At 35.4% G+C, this 22,024-nt stretch overlaps 1 protein-coding gene and 1 long non-coding RNA gene across 2 annotated transcripts in view; both read right to left on the reverse strand.

Annotated features, from left to right (window-relative positions):
• Positions 1-1,589, reverse strand: part of LOC131991220 (uncharacterized) — a 42,953-nt gene extending 41,364 nt beyond the window's left edge. Inside the window, exon 1 of the long non-coding RNA XR_009396112.1 lies at positions 1,490-1,589. This is a non-coding gene — a long non-coding RNA (uncharacterized LOC131991220). The remainder of the gene's footprint in view (positions 1-1,489) is intronic.
• Positions 1,590-8,271: 6,682 nt separating this feature from the next.
• msraa (methionine sulfoxide reductase Aa) overlaps positions 8,272-22,024 on the reverse strand; it is a 47,315-nt gene continuing 33,562 nt past the window's right edge. The window contains exon 6 of the mRNA XM_059356178.1: positions 8,272-9,727. Within this exon, the coding sequence (XP_059212161.1) occupies positions 9,557-9,727 (171 nt within the window). The 3' untranslated portion in view covers positions 8,272-9,556. The remainder of the gene's footprint in view (positions 9,728-22,024) is intronic.

Below are 22,024 nucleotides of genomic sequence, written 5' to 3' on the forward strand. Positions count from 1 at the left end.
GATATAGACGCCTTAGCCCCTTATTTTCACCTTTTTGGCAGTAATATTTGAAACATTCTGAGGTGTTTACCCTTTGCCCTGTGTGTGTGTTGCAACATGAGAGCTGGAGGTGTCTGTCATGTTGAGGCTAGCAGCCAGAGAGAACAGAACACCAGCAGCAGCAACAACAACAGAGAAAAGAAGAATGAAAACAAAACCCTAAACATAGAAAAACACTGAACATGAGTGTTATTGTTGCCAGCTTCTGTCATTGGCTCCACGCCCTGTCTGCTTTTTTAAAAGCCTCTAATGGCTTAATGTGTCAGAGTCAGACTCAATGCTGTATTAAGGAATTGAGCTCATTAAAGGGATAGTTCGGATTTTTGTGGGGTTGTATGAGGTGCCTATACAAAGTCAGTGTGTTACCTACAGTAGATGACGCCTCCTGTTTAGAGAAGCAGGCAGGAGAACCGGCACACAAGCTAAACAAATGTACTACAGCGTAACTGATTGAGGCAGTGATTGAACGCTGTTTTAAGGTTTAGATCCTTTAGAACAGGGGTCTCAAACTCAAATTTACTGGGGGCCGCTGGAGGCAGTATCAAAATGACCAAAAAAAGACACTAAATTACTTTAAATAAGACACAAAATGACAAAAAAAGACACAAAATTACCAAAAAATACACAGAATTACCAAAAAAGACACAAAATGACAGAAAAAAACCCTAAATAATTAAACATGAAACAAAATGACAAAAAAGACACAAAATGACCAAAAAAGACACAAAACAACCAAAAAAAGACACAAAATTATTTTTAAAAAGACATAAAATGACCAAAGACAGACACAGAATTACCAAAAAAGACACAAAATTATTTTAAAAAGACACAAAATGATTAAAAAAAAGACAAAATTACTAAAAAAGACACAAAATTACAAAAAAAGACACAGAATTACCAAAAAAGACACAACATTATTTAAAAAAGACACAAAATTACCAAAAAAAGACACAAAATTACCAAAAAAAGACACAAAATTACCAAAAAAAAAGTAATTACAGGGACCTTCCACACACAACACGGTAAAGTGCCATTCATATAAAACTCACATTAAACTTTCATATCAAAGTGGGGGCCACAAAATATCGTCACGAGGGCCGCAATAGGCCCACGGGCCGCAAATTACAGTTCAAATTTAATCAAACTTTATCTCATTACAGGTATCTACTAAACTGATTGAATCTCATAATCTCCTCTGTGCTGTTATGGTTTAAGTTTGTTAGAAATAAGTTGAAAATGCTTAAAAAACACTGAACTGAAGTTTTTGCACTGGACATAGTAACAGGAGTCGGGCTGGATACCAGTTACAACAACTAACCACTGCTACACATGAACATTTAGCACACTTTTACACACATTTACTCAGAAGAGGCTCGGATTAGCAGTCATTAAGTAAATTGCTCTATGTTTTTCCAGCCTTTAATGTGAGAGTGTGTTTTTCAACACTGACCTGTTCTTAGTAGAGTCAGCAGTCTACTCTGCTCCTGTAGAACCTTGTGGATCTGTTCAATTTGCTGCTGAACTCCTTCATATTGATGATCTGGAGCCTGCACACAGACACACACACACTCAGAACACATGATCCAATGCATAACGTTTTAAATGCCTCACAGAGGAATCCGATATTCTACTGCTATCTGGTGGCAAGAAGACTGAACTAAAATTACAAAATATTTTTTCTATATAAAGTTCCCTGTCACACCTTTAACTAAAGTAAAAATCCACCCAGAGATCCTCTTCTGGTAGTACAAATAATGTAATTGGTCGAAAAAATGAACATGCATAAAGAGAAAGCATGAACCGGTTCACACACAGTGACCAGAATACACACACCAGACCTTCCTGTGATAATATGTCTCCATGCATGCCTACAGCTGAATAAACATGGGAATTTGAGCAAAAAGTTTTATTTGTACTCCTTCGGTATACTTGTCAGCACCCTTAATAAAAATGTGCTGCGTACTAGTTTGCTGTTTACTTTAAAAATAGCTGTCTGCAACTCATTTCTACTGTATTTTGATTCTTAGAAACTGAGACAAAACTCAGCATTTAAACCTACTTTTATCCGTTTTAAAACTCCATTGTAAGTTTACTCTACATATGTGGAGAAACAAGATTATGAATTGAGAAAAAAAAAATTGTGGAGTGCAAGATGCATCATCTATAGCTGTTTTAACAATATGAAAGTACACTGAAAAAAATATTATTTTTTTTGGCCATGTAAATATTATTTCAATCATCTATATAAATCCTACAAAGAAATATGAATTCAGTGCTTTTACTTTAAAATAGCAGTTTTTCATGTAGTGCATTTTTTAGTGATTGTTTGTTATTATGTTTCCTCAGTTTTGTATGTAAATGGAATCATTTGATCCAAGTAATATTCACTAAACCAGTTCATTGGCTTAATTAGTTGATATTTCCAAGTAAAATGTAAATGAGGGTGAATCTGCAATTTACTTGTGTATTTTCATTTTTAAATAGTAGTTCTATTAAATAAATATTACTTAGAAACAGCCTGAGTAAAGATTACAAACACTTTCTGTGTGGAAAAACTTGCCTAGCTTTTTTAAAGTAAATGTCACTCCAATTTCTTTCAGTGTAACTAGCAATGGGCTTTCCATTAAATCAGTTAAAAAGTAATACATACTTGTTGAACAGTCTGATTTGCAGTGTGAAAGGCATCCAGGTTGGCAGAAGCTGGCTGGTGTTGTTCGGTGGGTAAAGCATCATCAGGGCTCAGGACAGAGGAGAGGTCAGGGTCAGTCTTATCCACCACAGGTTCACCCTGAGGTGAGGCCAGCTGGTCCAGGCTGTCCCCTTGGTGCTCCACATCACTGGGTCCAGCAGAGGGTGCGACAGGTGCAGGAGTGTGAAGTGACTGATCTGAGTCCATGCATGTCCTCTGGTACGTCCTCTCCATGGGGATTTCAGCAGACATCCTTGGAGAATGCCCACCTGGCTTATTTTGGTTTTATATTGAGTTTATCTTCATCTGAACGTTGACATCTGCAAAATATTTGACAAGCATTTTATTTAAAAATGAATAAACAAATATGCTGCAGTGCAATGCAATGAAATAAAAGGCTCTAACTTAATTGAAATGAATGATTTTACCCTGCCTCGAAAATAAATATTTGTCGTGGAACAAAGTATTTTTTTTGTGATCAAATTTTTATTATTTTCTTCTCCTTTCAAACCACACACAGCCACATCCCACCCCACATCCAACTGTACAGCATATCAAAAACCACTGTGGGCAGCATGTGAGAAGAACAACAAACAAGAATCTGAACTACCTTCCCACCCCCCTTCCCCCCATACCTCCCTCACTCCTCTGGCTTACTCCCTCCCCCTCCCTTTGCTGGAATCAGTCATATATAAAAAATAATAATAAAAATAGAAATAAATAAATAAATAAATAAAAACATAATAATAATAATAATAATAAATAAATAATAATAGTAATAATAATAATAATAATAATATATATTTTTTTTAAATATAACGAATATAAATAAATAGTAAAAATAACAGTAATTACAACAAATTGGAACAAAGTATTTTGAAGTAGAAAAATAGTCTGAAGGTCAATACTGACACTTTCTGTAATTGATATTTATAGAATTTTAATTAAATAATTTTTCTTTGTTAAAATGACAATAAACTGGTTAATGGTGTGTAATTATTTATTTGAGTCTAGAGAATCTGGAAATAACGGTTATTGACGTCACATTAGCTAACGTTAGCTAACATATGGTTAACATATTTTAAAAATATTGCCTTTTTTTTGGGATAACAATTTTTCTGAATATTTTTTTGTGATTAAAATATATTATAGCAAGCGTTCAGTACCAATTCATATGTCTAAAATGTTAATATGGTGACTAACTATAGTGGCGTTACAAAAAATTAAATTAAATAAATAATAAAATTAATAAAAATAAATTACACTGTCGACCAAATTCCATTCAAAAATCTAGTAATTTACTGTAAACTAGCTCAAAATGAATAAACCCTACAACTTTCAACAGTGAAAGTTTGAAATAAATAAAGAAAACACTTACTTTCTCCCCTCGGGAACAGTTAATGTATCAAGAAACAGTGATAGACCACATTTTTGTACATTTATTAAACGTTAAAGTAACTTTAATTAACTTTACCTTCAGTTGAGTTTCCGTTGAGCTCAGTTTACTGTTGCTACGGTTACCGGGCATCATCTCAACCGTCATAACACGAGTTTTGCGTCATAATTACACTGACACTAAAAATTAAATCAACTTTCCTGAAAAACGAAACAAGTTTCTGTTCATACTAACGTTAATCCATCTCCTTGTGCTTAGAGCATAACCTTTTAATTTTACCTGTCGACAGGTGGGGATTCACCTAACTTCCGGTGAGATCCTTCAAAGTAAAACACCTATGACGCAATTCAAGTATTAAGTGTATGTCGAAGTGATGGTTTTTTTTTAAGCTGTCTCTACTTGAATTGAACTATCTTCTTAAGTCTTAAGAATTGTAAAAGACAAAAAAAAAAACACTTTTTTCAATATTATGACAGCCTGATGAATGTATAACCTAAATTTCTAATAACTATATGATTTTTAAAAATCATTATCAGTGAATGCACAGACTTTATGTACTTCGTACTCTCTGCGCGACCAATGTATGCATCTCTTTTTTCTTTTTTTTTATTATTATTTTTATTTATTTTATTTTTTACTACTATTTCTCCTGATTAGTACTTTGTGTGGTGACATTTGTTTCTTGTAATCCCTTTTTGTCTGACCTCATGATTGTAATGTTCCTTAATTGTCAATAAAGACAAAATTAAAAAATTAAAAAAACAGTTGTGGGTTTTTTCCACCACTTTTTCTTCTTTTCAAATGTATTTGTGTATTTATTTATTTATTACCATTGTTAATTTATTTATTAATTTGTCAACATATTTTATGCTCTCTCTTCCTAAGACACACCTGCATAACACATTTTCATACATGCGTACAAACACAAGAAATACTTCAACTGACAAAACGACTAAAAATCGAATAAAATCATTACGAGTAATAAAGCTTTTGGTATAAGTAATAAATATTGGCCCTTTTTTTTTGCCCTAAATGTGTTTTATATAATATGCAAAGAGCCTTTGTTATAAATTAATTCAGTTAGAAAGACAGGGGGTAAGCATGGCTTTTTTTTTTTTAGTTTAAATTAGATTTGTTGAAGGCATGAGTTTGGGTGTAGATGGACTAAATTAAATATGATGTCATGGCAAGGCAGACTAATGTCTGTTAGTGGTTCATAAGTAATTAGTATAAGTAATCTTATGATATAGAGAGTTTATGTTACTGTCATTGGGTTTGGACATGTGTTCATACCTTAAAAATACCACATGATGGCAGTATAACCATGTTCTATCAGGGACAGATTCAGGAACAGGCCTGGTGTGGAATTGGGGCAAATTGTGATGTGCTCTTTATGTACAGTATGAGATTTAGAGCTTTTTCCCCTCGAAACAAACAAGTACTTCCTGTCCACCAGCCACAAATTCTGAATGCATTTCGTCTCATTGTCTCACTGACGATCACATTCAGAGGCACTAGCTGGCCAGAGATATACATAAAATATTCAGAATTCTTATTTATTTCATTTTTTACTTGTAGCAGCTTAATATCTTGCCTATTACAATACCAGAGTATAAATCTGCAGCAATGCATCAAATTCTACAAGATCATCATATGTTTGTAGTGTGTCTGTCCTGTGAGAAGAAGTCAGAAGAACAGCTGTTTTCAGATTTGTGACAGTGACTTTTCCAGCTGATCCAAAAGAGTTTCAATAGTTTATTTAGCTTAAGAAGAAGGACAACTTTCTCAACACATGAAGGAGCATTTCATCCTTTAGTATAGGGGTCTCAAACTCAAATGACCTCAAATTACAAGACACAAAATGGCCAAAAAAGACACAAAATTACTTTAAAAAAAGACAAAAATGACAAAAAAAAGACACAAAATGACAGAAAAAGACACAAAATGACTGAAAAAACACTAAATTACTTCAAAAAGACACAAAATTACAAAAAAGCCACAAAATTACCAAAAAATACACAGAATTAGCAAAAAAGACAAAATTATTTTAAAAAGGACACAAAATGACAGAAAAACTAAATTACTTAAAAAAGAAACAAAATGACCAAAAAAGACACAGAATTACCAAAAAAAAAGACACAAAATTATTTTTAAAAGACACAAAATTACCAAAGAAAGACACAAAATTACGAAAAAAAGGAATTAAAGGGACCTTCCACACACAACACAGTAAAGTGCCATTCATATAAAACTCACATTAAATTTTCATATCAAGGTGGGGGCCACAAAATATCGTCACAAGGGCTGCAATTGGCCCGTGGGCCACGAGTTCCCCATGCTCTAGTTTATCACAAATAGTCAATATTAACACATCTGGAGATACGTGTATTTTCACTGTACAGGAAGATGATGGAAACTGTCATTTGAAAAGCAACTAAAACTGTCAGACAAATATAGTGGAGTAAAAAGTACAATATCTACCTCTATGATTTAGTGAAGTAGAAGCATAAAGTTGCATTAAATGGAAATACTCAAGTGAAGTACAGAACATAGTTATATTTCCCCACACATTATTTTTTTGTTTCAGTAGAGTTTTAGTGTCTAACTGTCTAAATTCTGAGGCTTTTTTCACCTGAATTGACTCCTTTTTTTGCATTTCATTTAAAACCAGAATACAAAATTGTAAATATATTCAATATTTGCTCAAAATCTCAGCCTTCGCCAGCTTCATTCCAAAAATAGTGGTCATATCTGGCTTTGAAGCGGTGGTCAGGTCCTGGTCCTGCAGCCTGCATCATGGAGGCGCTCCAAACGCAGCACAGATCCAAGGTGGCGCTCTGCCATTTCCAAAGAGACCAATCTTTCCCTCCTCTTGCCTTTTTTTTTTTTTTTTGGGACTCTGTGATGGTGATGCCAAGCTTTGGAGGGCCTGGCAGCAAACACACTCTGCTCCCGCTGGTGTGTGTATGTATGTGTGTTTGTGTGTATGCTGCTGTACCATCAAAACACACACATATACTGTACAAAACACACATACATGCAGATTAGCAGCGATGACAGATGAGTCACGGGCTGGAACATTACTTCAGGCGACGATCAGAGGAAGGAGGTCATCCAAAATGCTGCCTCCAAACACAACACACACACAGGAAACCACAAAAGAGCAAACTATGGCATACATTTTTAATCAAATAAATCTGCTGTTCACACAGTCTGCTGCACAATCAGTTAGAAAAAATGATGAAATAAATCAAAATTTAACATATAAATGTAGAAAAAATTAGAATATTTTAATCTGTGTTAGCAAATGCATGACATTAAGCTGCCATGCTGCTGTTTTCTCCATCTCTAATAGGACGGGAGATTGAGAAAATGCTGTGAAATTTCTTGTATATTAACCCTTTATTGCATTACATATTGACCCCCTTCTAATAAACAACATGGGTCGAAAATGACCAGCATTCATTCCCATGTTATTTAATGCTTGCTGTGTGTTTCTGTGCTCTATCTTTTGATATCAATTTATTTTATGATTGAATATTCCAAGTATTCTTTAAATATCTTGTTTTTTTTTAACACAACAGATAATTATTTCCATTTTGCCTCTCATACTTTATGAAGAAAAAACGTTTTTGTATTATTACATAGCTAACTACTTGGCTAAGTAGCTTGCTAAGCTAACTACTCAGCCAAGAAGTTAGCCAAGTATTTAGCTAAGCAAGCTACTTAGCTAAATACTTAGCCAAGAAGTTAGCTAAGTAGTTAGCTTAGCAAGCTACTCAGCCAAGAACTTAGCTAAGTAGTTAGTTTAGCAAGCTTCTTAGCTAAAAAATGGATATGGGTCATTTTTGACCCATGTTGTGCATTAGAGGGGTAGTGACACAAAAAGGGATTTTATAAAAAAAATTAATGAAGGAAAACATAAAATTTGGATGTATGATGATCAAAAACAAACTATTTGAGGAAAACCTGGAATACTGAATGATGAAAATAAATTATTGCAAAGAAAAAAAACTATATCGGGTCACTTTAGACCCATGTTGTGCATCAAAGGGTTAAATTAAATTATCTGTGAGTCGATGAGATGTTCCTACAGTGTGTTCAGATTAAAACAGGACTCAAGAAACAATAAAAAAGACACACTGTAGACTTTTGATCTCAGAAGCTTTTAATGTGTTTTATTCCTCTACAGGCTTCTAAAAAGTAAGCTGCATAAGATTCAAAGCTGAACTTAAATAATCATCATCAATAAATCAACCTGAGGAAACACGATTCTTATCTGCAAACAGTCACCGAGCCAAAAAACAGTGGAGTTCACCACTTTTTTCACCGGATTTCATTTAGATAATGTACACTTTTATACATCTAACACATGAAATTGTTCTGCATGAATCAAGGAGTATTTTCCGTGCTACAATGCACATAATATGCATACATTTGAGGCACTGGTATGTTTACTAAGAGCAGAGGTTTGCAGTCTTTATCAGCGTCAACAGTGCAGTTTATGTCACACGTCACCGGGTCACATCAGGCAGAAATCTGCTTTATTCTTTCAGCAAAAACTGAGCTGCAGCTTTGGACCATCACAGTTTCTTTTTCAGATGCTTGGAGCTGTTTGGTTTCTGTTGTCTTAACTGACAAATACAGACATTATCATGTTAAAGGTGTAAGACAGGATGAATATTAGACTCATGTTCCTTAATGCAACAGTTTTTGATTCTGTGAGACAATGATTCCCAACCTGAGAAATTGCAAAAATTACAATTTGACATTTCTTTTTTTAAATATGTCCACATATTAAGTCAGCTACAACACCTGATCACTGAACACTTTCAGATAAAACGTGGCAAAGATGTGCTTTAACACCCAGGGTTTGTTTTCTGCTGGCTGCTGTGACTTGTCTCAAACCAAGCAGCAATTGTAGCTCAAATTGTGTCTTAAAGGGCAATAAGAGTGTTTAACTCTCTGGAGTCCATCTATTTATTGAAAATACACATGTTTTTGTACACGTTTTATTTACAGTAATAACTGTATTTATATATGATATGTAGACAAGCTGAGAAAGCCAGTTGAAAGTGGAGTTTTCACAGTGTGCCATTTATGTTTCTAGACCATTTTTAAATTGTGAATTTTCTTTCTACAATGAAAATTATTCCTATTTTTAATTGCATGCAAATAGACTGTCTTGTAGTTTTGTAATTTATTATTTTTTCTGCTGTTTTTGTGTGTATAAATGGTAAAAAAAGAAGAAAAAAAAGAAGGTACATTTCCATAGACACCTGTGTCTTTTGTTTGTATTTTCGGTTCCTGGCAGCTTTATACTTTGTCAATTAAAATAAAATGAAAAATCTCATTTTAAAACTCAAACATCACTCCATCATTGCATCCTTGCTAAACAAACTGTTGATGGTTCCTGGCTGTTCTTTGGCTCTTCAGGCTTTAGTCTTGACTCCTATGGGACAGGAGACTCCAGTCCCTCCCAGACCACAGTAGCCATCAGGGTTTTTACTCAGGTACTGCTGGTGGTAGTCCTCGGCGTAGTAGAAAGGTTTGCCGTCGGCTATTTCTGTTGTGATCGGACCAAAACCTTCCTCTGTCAGAACCTGAGAGACGCAGCAACAAAGACACAGTTACGGATCTACGAGGACATAAACTGGATGAAACTTATGGAGGAATTGTAGCAGAAAAAAACAGACATTCAGAAGAATGGAGAGACGATATGATGAAAACTTCAGTGATTTCTTTGGGAATCAGTTTTTGCACCAACAAGGACAGTAGAACAAGGACAGAGTGCATGATGGGAAATCAATTTTATCTATTTTTTTTTCTCTTCCATGTTAAAAAACTAAAAAGTTCCATGTTTCTATTGGAAATACCCATTCATGTTGGATTATAAGTAAAAGAAAACGCTATGAACTATCATACTTTTGTTTTTCAAGTTTACTTTAACTCTATAGAGTCTTGGGCTATTTTGTCCATTTTTTAATCCTTTTCATGTCTTTTTGTGTCTTATTTGGTTATTTTGTTTCTTTTTTTGGTCATTTGTGTCTTTTTTGTGTCTTTTTTAGTAATTTTGTGTCTTTTTTTTGTCATTTTGTGTCTTCTGTGGGGTTTTTTTGGTCATTCTGTCGTCTCATTTTGTGTCTTTTTTGGTCATTTTGTGTCTTTTTTGGTCATTTTTTGTCTTTTTTTTTTTGTCATTTTGTGTCTTTTTTAGTCCTTTAGTCCAACATAAAATGCTATTTTGAATCTTTTTTTTAAACTTTCAAAACACTATCATGCTCAATAAAGAATTTTAAATGTTGCAAATGTGAACAAAGGTGTCAAATCTAACATATAAGAGGGTTCCATCCAGTTCTATCATTTTATACTAAATCTATTTGAGCTCGTCTCCAGTTTTACTTGGTATATCATCATCAAACTGAAACTGGCCTCATGGAGTTTACAGCCAGAACTTTAGAGGTAAATTTACAGTAGGGCTCCACGCTGCTTTGTTTTCTAGTCTGGATGGAGTCAACAAGTCTGGATTATTTGGAGCTTTTGGAGACTCCAGAGGGTTAAGGTGGAATATCATTTAAAACTCACTTTTTTAGTGTTTGTACACAAACATTTGGGTATCTGGATTGTCTACCAACCCACAAATTGTTAAATACAGCGATGATGTCAGTTTTTTTATGTGAGCCGTCTAAAAGAGAAAATACTCAAAATATCATTCAGATTTGGTTCCTTTCCTCTGTCACATGCAGGCTCATTAGAAAATATCCCATCTGAGTATCTCCACCCACGGCTTTAGAACCAAGTTTGCCAAGGTGTGCCATATTTCTCTCTTTTTTGGGAGAGTGTCTTAAAGAGACAGGCACCAAAACGGATGAAAGGGTGTACACAGGTTTATACGGTAAGAGAGAAATAATGAGTTTTTAACCATTAAAGAATGTAGGAGATACATGAAAATGAGCATAATGTGTTAATGAGGCACACATATGTACCTACACACACACACACACATTCTTGTACTTCTATCTTTGTGAGGGCCCTCATTGTAATAGTCAATTCCCTAGCAAGGTGATAATAGTTTGGGATTTTTCATTAGTTTTAGTTTTTTTTTTTTTTTCGTTGTGATTTTTTGTTTTCAAATTCAGTTAGTTTCAATGAGTTTTTAGAGCGAGTTTGCTAGTTTAAGTTTAGTTTTTATTGGTTTGAAATGCTTTAGTTTTAGTTTAGTTTTTATTAGTTTTAATTTTTTGTAATGGGGTATTTGTTGGGTGGGAGATTAAAAGAGGTCACAGTAAATTTTGCCTTTATTTCCTTTTATTATCCATCTTCATTATGTATGAAAAAAGTTGACAAAGATGAAAATGAAGGACATTTTCACAATAATTTTAGTTGTAACCACAAAATACAGTTTCAGTTAATTATCTTTTTTTGTTTTGTTTTTTCAATTCTAGTTGTCTTTATCTCTTTAGCATCTGTTAACTATAATAACCTTGTTCCCGAGCCCCTTACTCTAAGGTAACCATGGTTACCCTAACATAAACCTAATTGTAACCTTAACCTTAAAACAAAGTCTGAACTCTCAAAAAAAGCCTTTAAAGAAGTGAGGACCGGCCGAATTGTCCTCACTTTGCAAAAATGTCCTCACTCTGTTGGTTAAAAACGTGTTCCGGTCCCCACTACCTATGAAGTACAAACACACACACACACACACACACACACACACACATACATATTCACAGTAGAATCAGTTGGTGATGACACATTTTTCTTCCTTATGATAAAAATAACTCAACCAGATGGCATGTGGGTAAATTAAAAGACAAAGAGATGAACAAAGCATGAAAAGACACACACACACACACACACACACACACACACACTGATGAAACTTTAATTCCTGGTGGAGTTGTGTTGCCGTGTTTTTAGGATGTTTACAACGCAGCTTGATCATACGACGGGTGGTGGAGGAGCTTAATTTGGTTCGACATTTACATGTTTTAGCCTTTTATCTGTAAAGCTGCTGTTCTTCCACAGCGACACGACAGCTTCTGAAATCCTCTGAAGCGTCTACACGAGGTTTATGCTAATCATCTTGTCGGACAACCTAAATAAAAGCACAACAGAACCGTCCTTCTCGTGTTCAAACATCATCATGAAAATGGGAACTTTTGTGGACCCGAGCACGAATAATTCCATGTTTATTTTGTTCAAATTTGAATTGAGAGCTTCATTTCCTGGCTGAGTATTCAGGTTAAATATTTAATAACTGGATGCTTCGTTTAATTTTCATTATTCAGCCGCATTACAATCACATAATCACAATCACAATAATTCGCTTGCATAATTATAGGTTCCATTTGTGGTGATTATGGAGCAGTTTTCGACTCGCTAATTAACAGAAATGGTTTATATGTTGCAAAAATCTGCAAAAAAACTGATGCACCATTGACGGAACATTATATTGATATTAATGGGGGGATCCGTGTGGTTTAACCCTCTGGAGGCTCCAAAAGCTCCAAATAATCCAGACTTGTTGACTCCATCCAGACTAGAAAACAAAGCAGCGTGGAGCCCTACTGTAAATTTACCTCTAAAGTTCTGGCTGTAAACTCCATGAGGCCAGTTTCAGTTTGATGATGATATACCAAGTAAAACTGGAGACAAGTTTGAATATATTTAGTATAATATTGTAGAACGTATATGTTATATTTGCAACCTTTGTTCATATTTGCAACATTTAAAATTCTTTATTGAGCATGATAGTGTTTTGAAAGTTAAAGAAAAGATTCAAAATGGCATTTTATGTTGGACTAAAGGACTAAAAAAGACACATAATGACCAAAAAAAGACACAAAAAGACAAAAATGACTAAAAAAAGAAACAGAAAGACACAAAATGAGAAAAAAGACAGAAAATGACAAAAAAAAGACACAAAAAGACACAAAATTAAAAAAAAAAAGACAGAAAATGAGTAAAAAAAGACACAAAAAGACACAAAAAGACACAAAATTACGGAAAAAAAGACACAAAATGACCAAAAAAGACACAAAATACAATGACAGAATGACCAAAAAAAACCCACAGAAGACACAAAATGACAAAAAATGACAAAAAAAAGACACAAATGACCAAAAAAGACACAAAAAGGATTAAAAAAATGGACAAGATAGCCCAAGACTCCATAGAGTTAAAGGTCATTGCCAGTTCAAAATGAATGTAACCTCACAGATTATCTCCTGTTTTTAGCCATTTCTGGAAGTGTTTTTATTGCCACACGTTTCATTGTATCGAAGCAAACAGAACAGGAATAAGTCAGTTTGACTGTATTCAACTATATATATTCTTATACTTGGTACAAATCAGACAGAACAGCAGCATAAAAATGTAAAAGCAGCACGCAGAAGTGGTAAAAAGCCGTTATTTTGCAGACAGGTTTACTGTTAAATGGTACAAATCCTCGTCTTGAATGAGCTTAAACTCCCGGGGGAAATAATAAAAAGTTCTTTTGTTTATTTTTAGTACAAAGAAACAATCAGAATTAAAGCGGTGGCGGGTAATTTCACACGTTGCTGCCTCTAATGGTTAGTGAGAGGTAAGTTTAAGGAAGCGTTTCAACTTCATTGACGTCAGTGCTGGGAAGTTGTTAAAGAAGATGTCAGCACACAAACCCAGAGGGTCTGTGGGGCTGAAACACCCAACAGGACAAAAGATCTAACGTTGGCAACTTTAGCTTTTAATGGACAGAGTGTTTGCTCCCCGCTGTTTGATTCATCACTTCCTGCACTGACACCGCAATTTAATTTGAGTGAGTAGGGTGGAGGTACAACACAGCAGTTCGTCAGAGCGGGACTCTCCCCTCTAGTGCAGCTGCACTTTACCATTAACACTGGAAACATACAGTAGGCACATTTATTTATACAGGAGCTCTCCGACACAAAGGGGGGAAAGAATGCTGAAATGAAATGGAAATAATAAAAACAAATGCACTGGTGCCCATAAAGTTGGAATTATATTATTTTCAGACACAATCCTCCATATATTCCTATTAAAATGTGTAAATGTATTAAATTGTGTCTTTTTTTTTGGTCATTTTGTGGCTTTTTGTGTCTTGTTTTAGTCACTTTGTGTCTTTTTTTAGTCATTTTGTGACTTTTTTTAGTCATTTTGTGTCTTTCTGTTGCTTTCTTTAGTCATTTTGTGTCTTTTGGTCATTTTGTGTCTTTTTTAGTCATTTTGTGTCTTTTTGTGTCATTTTGTGTATTTCTGTTTCTTTTTTTAGTCGTTTTGTGCCTTTTTTTTGTTATTTTGTGTCTTTTTTGGTCAAAAAAGGGGGGAAAGAATGCTGAAATTAAATGGAAAAAATAAAAATTAATACACTGGTGCCCATTAAGTTGGAATTATATTGTTTTCAGACACAATCCTCCATATATTCCTATTAAAATGCATCAGTTATCACTTTGGAATTGATTAATTAATACAGTTTTGAGGAGATATACACTTTATCTGTCATTGATTCTCTCTCAAATATATTTAGTATAAAATGATAGAACTGGATGTAACCCTCTAATATGTTATATTTGACACCTTTGTTCACATTTGCAACATTTAAAATTCTTCATAGAGCATGATAGTGTTTTTAAAGTTAAAGAAAAGATTCAAAATAGCATTTTATGTTGGACTAAAGGACTAAAAATGAGCAAAAAAAGACACCAAATGACTAAAAAAAGACACAAAATGACTAACAAAGACACAAAATGGAAAAAAAAAGACACAAAAAGGCACAAAACGACTAAAAAAAAGACACAAAATGACCAAAAAAGACATTTATCTGACTTTATCTGTCATGGATAAATCACGCTGTCACAATCATTTCATGAATAGAGGTAAAAAATGTTTTATTCCAACTTTATGAGCAACAGTGTATTATCCCATTTAAGGCGGGAAAGCATTACCGCATTTCTACCATTAAAACCGGGGGCGCTGTTGCGTTATTCTACCATTAAAGCCAGGAAAGAGGATACGCATTTTTGGAGTATTTTTAGTTTTTTCCACCTTTTTTCGGTCTCTTGGCCAATTAAATGCATCAGAATACATGTGGGAGTGTCGAAATGCAACATGGGACTTTTCTAGAACTTTGAAATCATCATCAAGTTGACAAAACAAAATGACTAAAAAAAGACACAAAATGACCAAAAAAAGACACAAAAAGACACAAAATGACTAAAAGAAGACACAAAATAATGTTTTTACATTTTTTTTACGGTAAATAACGGCAGCTGCCAGAACATTGCTGTAATAAATACGGTAGAACTTTTCTATATAATGGTAAAATGACATTTGCACTGTTGATTTAATGTAATATTTCGAGAAAGAAGTTGAAATTTACTAGGTTAAAGTGGCAAATCTAAGCGAAAAAAGTCGCAGATTTACGAGAAAAAAAGTGAAAAAAACCCAAAACTTTTTCTCGCAGATTCACCACTTTAAATCTCATAAATCTGCAAAAAATTTTCTCGTAGATTTGCCACTTTAATCTCGTAAACTTTTTTCTCAAAAAGATTACCCCCCTCCCCTATTCTCTAGCATGGAAATTTGGAATTTGCAAGTATTTCAATGAGTGCCTTATTAAGGGTTAAGTTAGTTTATGACATATATTTGAATGATAGAAACTAAAGGTTGCCTCATTATTATAACAGAAATTAAAGTCGTGACAGATGCATAAAATCTCCAAAAGGATTTCCTTGTAGGGGAACCCCTCAGTATTCCTTAATGCATTGCTAGAAGAAACTTTTGAGTGACTCATACTCGTCTCTTCAAGTGTGAAATCGTTTGTGGATCATAAAACAACGGCGGGATTTATGGTGATTGAAGATGAGCTACATAGCTACATTACTCACGACACAAAAACCCTCTCGACACTGTGAGCATCAGCAACTTGTTAGATCGTCACTCTTTTCCTTATAGTTAACATATATTAACATTAGCTGTATTGTTTATTGAAATGCACCAGTTGTTGTTGACTCCTGTTGCTCTTTTATGACAACAACCACTGTGAAAACCTTCATTTTAACATTAAGGCAACAAGATTATTTAAGAGGCTTTATGTAACACTCCTAAAAAAAATAAATTCCTTAGCTTTGGGAAAATATTTTGCATAAGGGACAAACTTTAGGGTAGTTAATGCAATCAGAGCTGCTTTAGAGCTTTAAACAAATATGAATTAGATTTCTTTTGTGCAAACTTCAAGATAATTGAAGTTTTACATTAATTCTAAAATCAACAAAGCACCATTTTGTTGAACTTTCCAGCTTAAGGCAACACAAATTCAGAGCGTCTGAGCTTCAGGAGGCTAATCTGCCTGCAAAATGTGCTTTTTTTGGTTTGTTTTTTAATGGGAGTCAATGATGGTTGGGGCTATCGTTCTGCAAGGAGTTTAAGCCACTCGTGTTTACATGTCGGATTAGTCAGAAAGAGGCTGGAATTAATGTTCTCTGAAGATGCACTCAGCAGGTCTTTGCAGAAAAATGTGTTTTTGTGACTGTAAGTTGCAGAGGGAAGCATGTCTATGAAAATAAACTTCAAATTTGTACAAGTTAAAAAGAAAAAGCCACACGAACGCCTCCAAATGATGTCGTAACGATAAAAAATGTAGCATTTTTATTTTTTTTGTTGTGTGTTTATTTTGAAGAAACATTGTCAGGTTTGTGTAGTAACCACTTTATAACAGCAATAAGCCACAAGAGGCTTGACTTGACTTGGGGCAGGTAACCTGCTCCAGAGAATAGTTCCAACATAAAGAGAGGACTCTTTACCCATGTTTGCCTTAACACTAGAGCATGGGTCTCAAACTCGTGGCCCACGGGCCATTTGCGGCCCTTGTGACAATATTTTGTGGCCCCCATCTTGATATGAAAGTTTAATGTGAGTTTTATATGAATGGCACTTTGCCGTGTTGTGTGTGGAAGGTCCCTTTAATTCCTTTTTTGGTAATTTTGTGTCTTTTTTTTAATAACTGTGTCTTTTTAAAATAACTTTGTGTCTTTTTTTATTAATTTTGTGTTTTTTTTTTTAAATAATTTTTTGTCTTTTTTGGTAGTTCTGTCTTTTTGGGTAATTTGTGTCTTTTTGTAATAATTTTGTGTCTTTTTTTTTGTAATTTTGTGTCTTTTTTGGTAACTTGTGTCTTTTTTGTAATAATTTTGTGTCTTTTTTTGTAATTTTGTGTCTTTTTTAAGTAATTTCGTTTTTTTCTGTCATTTTGTGTCTTTTTGGTCATTTTGTGTCTTTTTTGTGTGTAATTTTGTGTCTTTTTCTGGTCATTTTGATCCTGCCTGCAGCTGCCCCCATGTAATTTGAGTTTGAGACCCCTGCTCTAGGTGGTACAAAATATGTTACGCTTCCCCTAGTGGAATAGCGGTGAACTTTATTTACTGTATTTAAATAATTTAAATGTATCTATATATTTACCTCCCCATAAACACTCCTATGAACTATACATAACTGCATCTGAGATACACAAGAAACACGACTGTCACTTCAGTCTGCCAGTAATCGAATCATGTTCAGCTCAACTTTGCTTTAGTCTGCAGATTCTCTACAGCTAGCAACATCATGACATGCAGATCTTCCCCCATTAATAGTTTTGAATGCAATGAGCATAACGTTTGAAGCAAACGTAACAAAATATGTAGCGGGTAGGAGTTGTTAAGTTTAAGTTAAACTTCATCCTATTCATTTTCAGACATTTCATTTCAATTTTGTCGGTATTCGTTTTTCATTTTGTGGGCTTTTATTTTATTTTTGGCATTGTGTCATATATATATATATATATATATATATATATATATATATATATATATATATATATATATATATATATATATATATATATAGAAGTATAAGTAGGGATGTCCCAATCCGATGAATGTCCGATTCCGATCGAGTCTGAAACCACGTGATCTGCCCCGATTTCCGATCACGTGGTTTCAGACTCGATCGGAATCGGACATTATGTCCCGATCAGGGATCGGATATATGTATATTCAGCATGATATCATTTTACTGCAGGCTGCATGTCAATAAGCGAAGCAGAAGTTCACACACTCCAACCTAGGTGGCGCTAATGCACCTTAAAGTTGGTGCCGCTGCCATTACAAGAAGAAGAAGAAGAAGAAAAAAACCAACAACACGGCAGCATTTTAAACCGACGCGCAAGTATGTCTGCAGTCTGTAAGTATTTTAAAGTGAACCAAAATAACACTGCGATTGCAAACTGTGAGGTATGTAAACTGCGAATTCCAAGAGGTGGCAAGGAAAAGGCTGCATTCAATACAACAAACAAGATACGTCATCTCAAAAACAAACACCCGACACAATACACCGAGTTTACCCAGGCAACCCAGCTGAAGCCAGGTATTTTATTGAGCTGCTGTTCATTTTTATGTTTGACATTTTTATTTAAAATATTCTGTTGCACTCAAGTACAAGGTGAACATTTGTATTTGTAATTATTACTTGATTGTTCAAGCTACCTCAAAGAAGTGCTCAAAGAATGTGTGTTAAATGATAAAATAAAAAAGGCTCATCCTGGATCTGTTTCTTCGCTCTTCTTCATTTTTTAAATGTATTATAGAAGTATCGGATCGGGACTCGGTATCGGCAGATACTCAAAATCAAATGACTCGGACTCGGGGGCAAAAAAAACCTAATCGGGACACCCCTAAGTATAAGTAACATTTTAGAACTCCATCTCCTCGTTTAACAGCTTGGTCAAAGTGTTGTGTGCCGAACGGTTTGCATTATACAACCACATTTGCGTAAAGTAGAGGTTAAGTTTACTTTATGCAAATACAGACCAGCGAATACACCACGACCTCGTTCCAAACACTCTGCCACCCTCCCACCAGGCTGCATGGCTGCATGGCTGCATGGCTGCCCAATCAACATGGGACTTTTCTAGAACTTTGAAATGATCATCAAAAAAAGACACAAAATGACAAAAAAAAGACACAAAATAACTAAAAAAAATACACAAAATGACCAAAAAAAGACACAAAAAGACACAAAATGACTAAAAAAAGACACAAAATAAAACCTGTTGTTTTTACTGTAAATAACGGCAGCTGTGTTTGCCAGAACTTTAATGTAATGAATACGGTAGAACTTTTCTATATAACGTTAAAAAGATATTTGCACTGTTGATTTAATGTAATATTTCGAGAAAGAAGTTGCAAATTTACTAGGTTAAAGTGGCAAATCTATAAGAAAAAAAGTTGCAGATTTAAGAGGTTTAAAGTGGCAAATCTGCGCGAAAAAAGTTGCAGATTTACGAGAAAAAAGTGGAAAAAAACAACAACTTTAAAAACCTGCTACTCGTTTAACAGCTTGGTCAAAGTGTCGTGTGCCGAACGGTTTGCATTATGCAACCACATTTGCGTAAAGTAGAGGTTAAGTTTACTTTATGCAAATGCAGACCAGCGAATACACCACGACCTCGTTCCAAACACTCTGCCACCCTCCCACCAGGCTGCATGGCTGCTTCTCCTACTGGAATGAATAGAAATCGTAGCAGACCTGGTGGAAACGTACCATAAATCCACTTTTTCTGCAGCTTTTCTCCTCTATAAAAGCAACGTTTTCAGAGCCACCTAGTATTTGGTACCATAGAGATTTTGGTGGAGTACTCCTTTAACATATCAGCACAAAATGTTGTCTATTTTGGGCTTTAAACTATAAATATGGGCGCTGACTTCCATCCAACACAATGTGTGAGTCCCAAAATGGCTGCACACCGGTCTGGTGGCATCCTCGACCGTCCTCGCTGCCTTTTTCACTGCTTCGCTGCGTTTGTTTGGGCAGGTCCTGCTGCCGTGTTAGCAGCCTGCTATAGATGCATAATTCACATCCGTTAATTTGCATGTCAGAGAAGTAGATTTCTCATTTGAAATGCAAATACCTTGACTGCTCTGGTAAAGCAGAGGAAACGTGAACAATACTGATAAGCACCCACGAGACACACAGAGAGAGAGAGAGAGAGAGAGAGGGAATGGGAGGAAAAAAAGAGGAAAAAAAGGTGAAACTGGCATGTTAGAAGCGCGAGAGAGGGATTTTTAGACAAAAGAGGAAGGAGAAGGGAAAAAAAAAAAGCATGTGTGTTGTGTTTAGAAGTAGATATACGAGTGTTCAGGAGGAGAAAATGTAGCCGGAGAGGTGTATCAGGAGGGAAAGAGATGCCAGAACAATGAGTACACACTGCTTTAGCACCCACAGAGCGGGCACACATTATTACATAAAGCAAGCATGCAAGTACACACACACACACACACACACACACACAGTTACCACTTCCACCTGCCATTTTAGACGCAGTGCACACCCTAATGATGGGTAGGAGGCAAGAGAAGAAAAGGGAGGCTCCTTTCATGCTGCAGACAACCGCCAGCCGCCTGCAAGGTAATTTTCTGCAGTGCTGTTGTACTTTACACACACAGAAACACACACACACACACACACACACATGCACACACCAAATTCCCCAATCACTCTGTGTGAACAATACAATCAAGCCAGGCAGCAGAGAGAACATAGTCAATACCCTGACACCAAATTAACCAGACTCCTGGCCTGAAATTTTCCTCCGTCTGCACACTCGTCCATCTCTGTCTTTTATGTTTGCATGTGTAAAATGTAGCAGGGAAGACTATTATTTGACTCTGGGGGATCAGAGAGGATATTAATAAAAATTCAGCAAGTGTCTGGGAGGCGTGTCCTGGGAAAATCTGTCCGCGCTGTGATGCATTTTACATGTTCAGCTTGTTTAGAGTGAAGGAAGGAGAGAAGAAGGAGAAGAAGAGTGGTGGCTGCAGGGACAAAGAGGGGGAAAAAAAAGAAAAGAAGCCACCTACAAAGACTCCATCAACAGGGAGGAGGAGGACTCCACCCAAAGATTTTTTGGAGCACAGATTCATTAATATTTTAAAGACGGCGCTGTACGAATGCAAGTGAATGTACGGAGGTGAATGCTGCATCTACTCTCAACAGAGAAAAAGAGAGAGAGAGAGAGAAAAAAAACACTAAATTATTGAAATGGCCTCATGCTTTTTGGCATGAAAACGCTTTGTGTAAAACATCAGATACAGATTTGGACCAAAAATATATGCAGGAGTTACAGACATTAATAGTCAAAACATAATCTGAACAAACCCTAACAGTCAACGGATGCATATGTGTGTGTGTGTGTGTGTGTGTGTGTGTGCACGGTTAGTTTTGCAACTAAAGCGTTTTTTTGTTTTTTGTGGAGGACAGATTTAAGGCCCAGATGGTTTGGCATGGAGTGTGTTTGCTGTAGGCCAACTGCTCACACACACACACACACACACACACACACACACACACAGATGGGAGAGGGTGGGGGAGGCAATCTGGTGAGAAAAAAATTGAGAGAGGAAACAAAACCTAGAAAGATTGATAGAGAGATGTAGCGGCTAGATGAAGGGAAAATCTATCTATGACCATTACACATAAATGCTTTGGGACAAAACTACCTGCGAGGCCTGGACACACACACACACACACACACACACACACACACACACACACACACACACACACACACACACTCTGGCTCTGCACTTTTCTGTCACCAGCTTTAGCAATTTCATCCTCCTTCAAAAGGAATACGGTTATTTTACTAAGTTGCCATCAAACAGCCAGCAGAACACTATTTGATTCTGCATCTTTACGAACTTACTGTGAAAGCAGGAAGAAAGGGCGGGACTTAAATTGATTGGCGTTCAGACAAGCCAATAGCTTGTTACAAATTCAAGCTTAATCAAGACTTTTAATTGACAATAAATGTGACTAATGTTGTGCATTAACACATTTGGAATGCCATTTAAGTCAGTGTTAAA

Source organism: Centropristis striata, chromosome 18, assembly GCF_030273125.1.
Source record: "Centropristis striata isolate RG_2023a ecotype Rhode Island chromosome 18, C.striata_1.0, whole genome shotgun sequence".
Classification (NCBI taxonomy): domain Eukaryota; kingdom Metazoa; phylum Chordata; class Actinopteri; order Perciformes; family Serranidae; genus Centropristis; species Centropristis striata.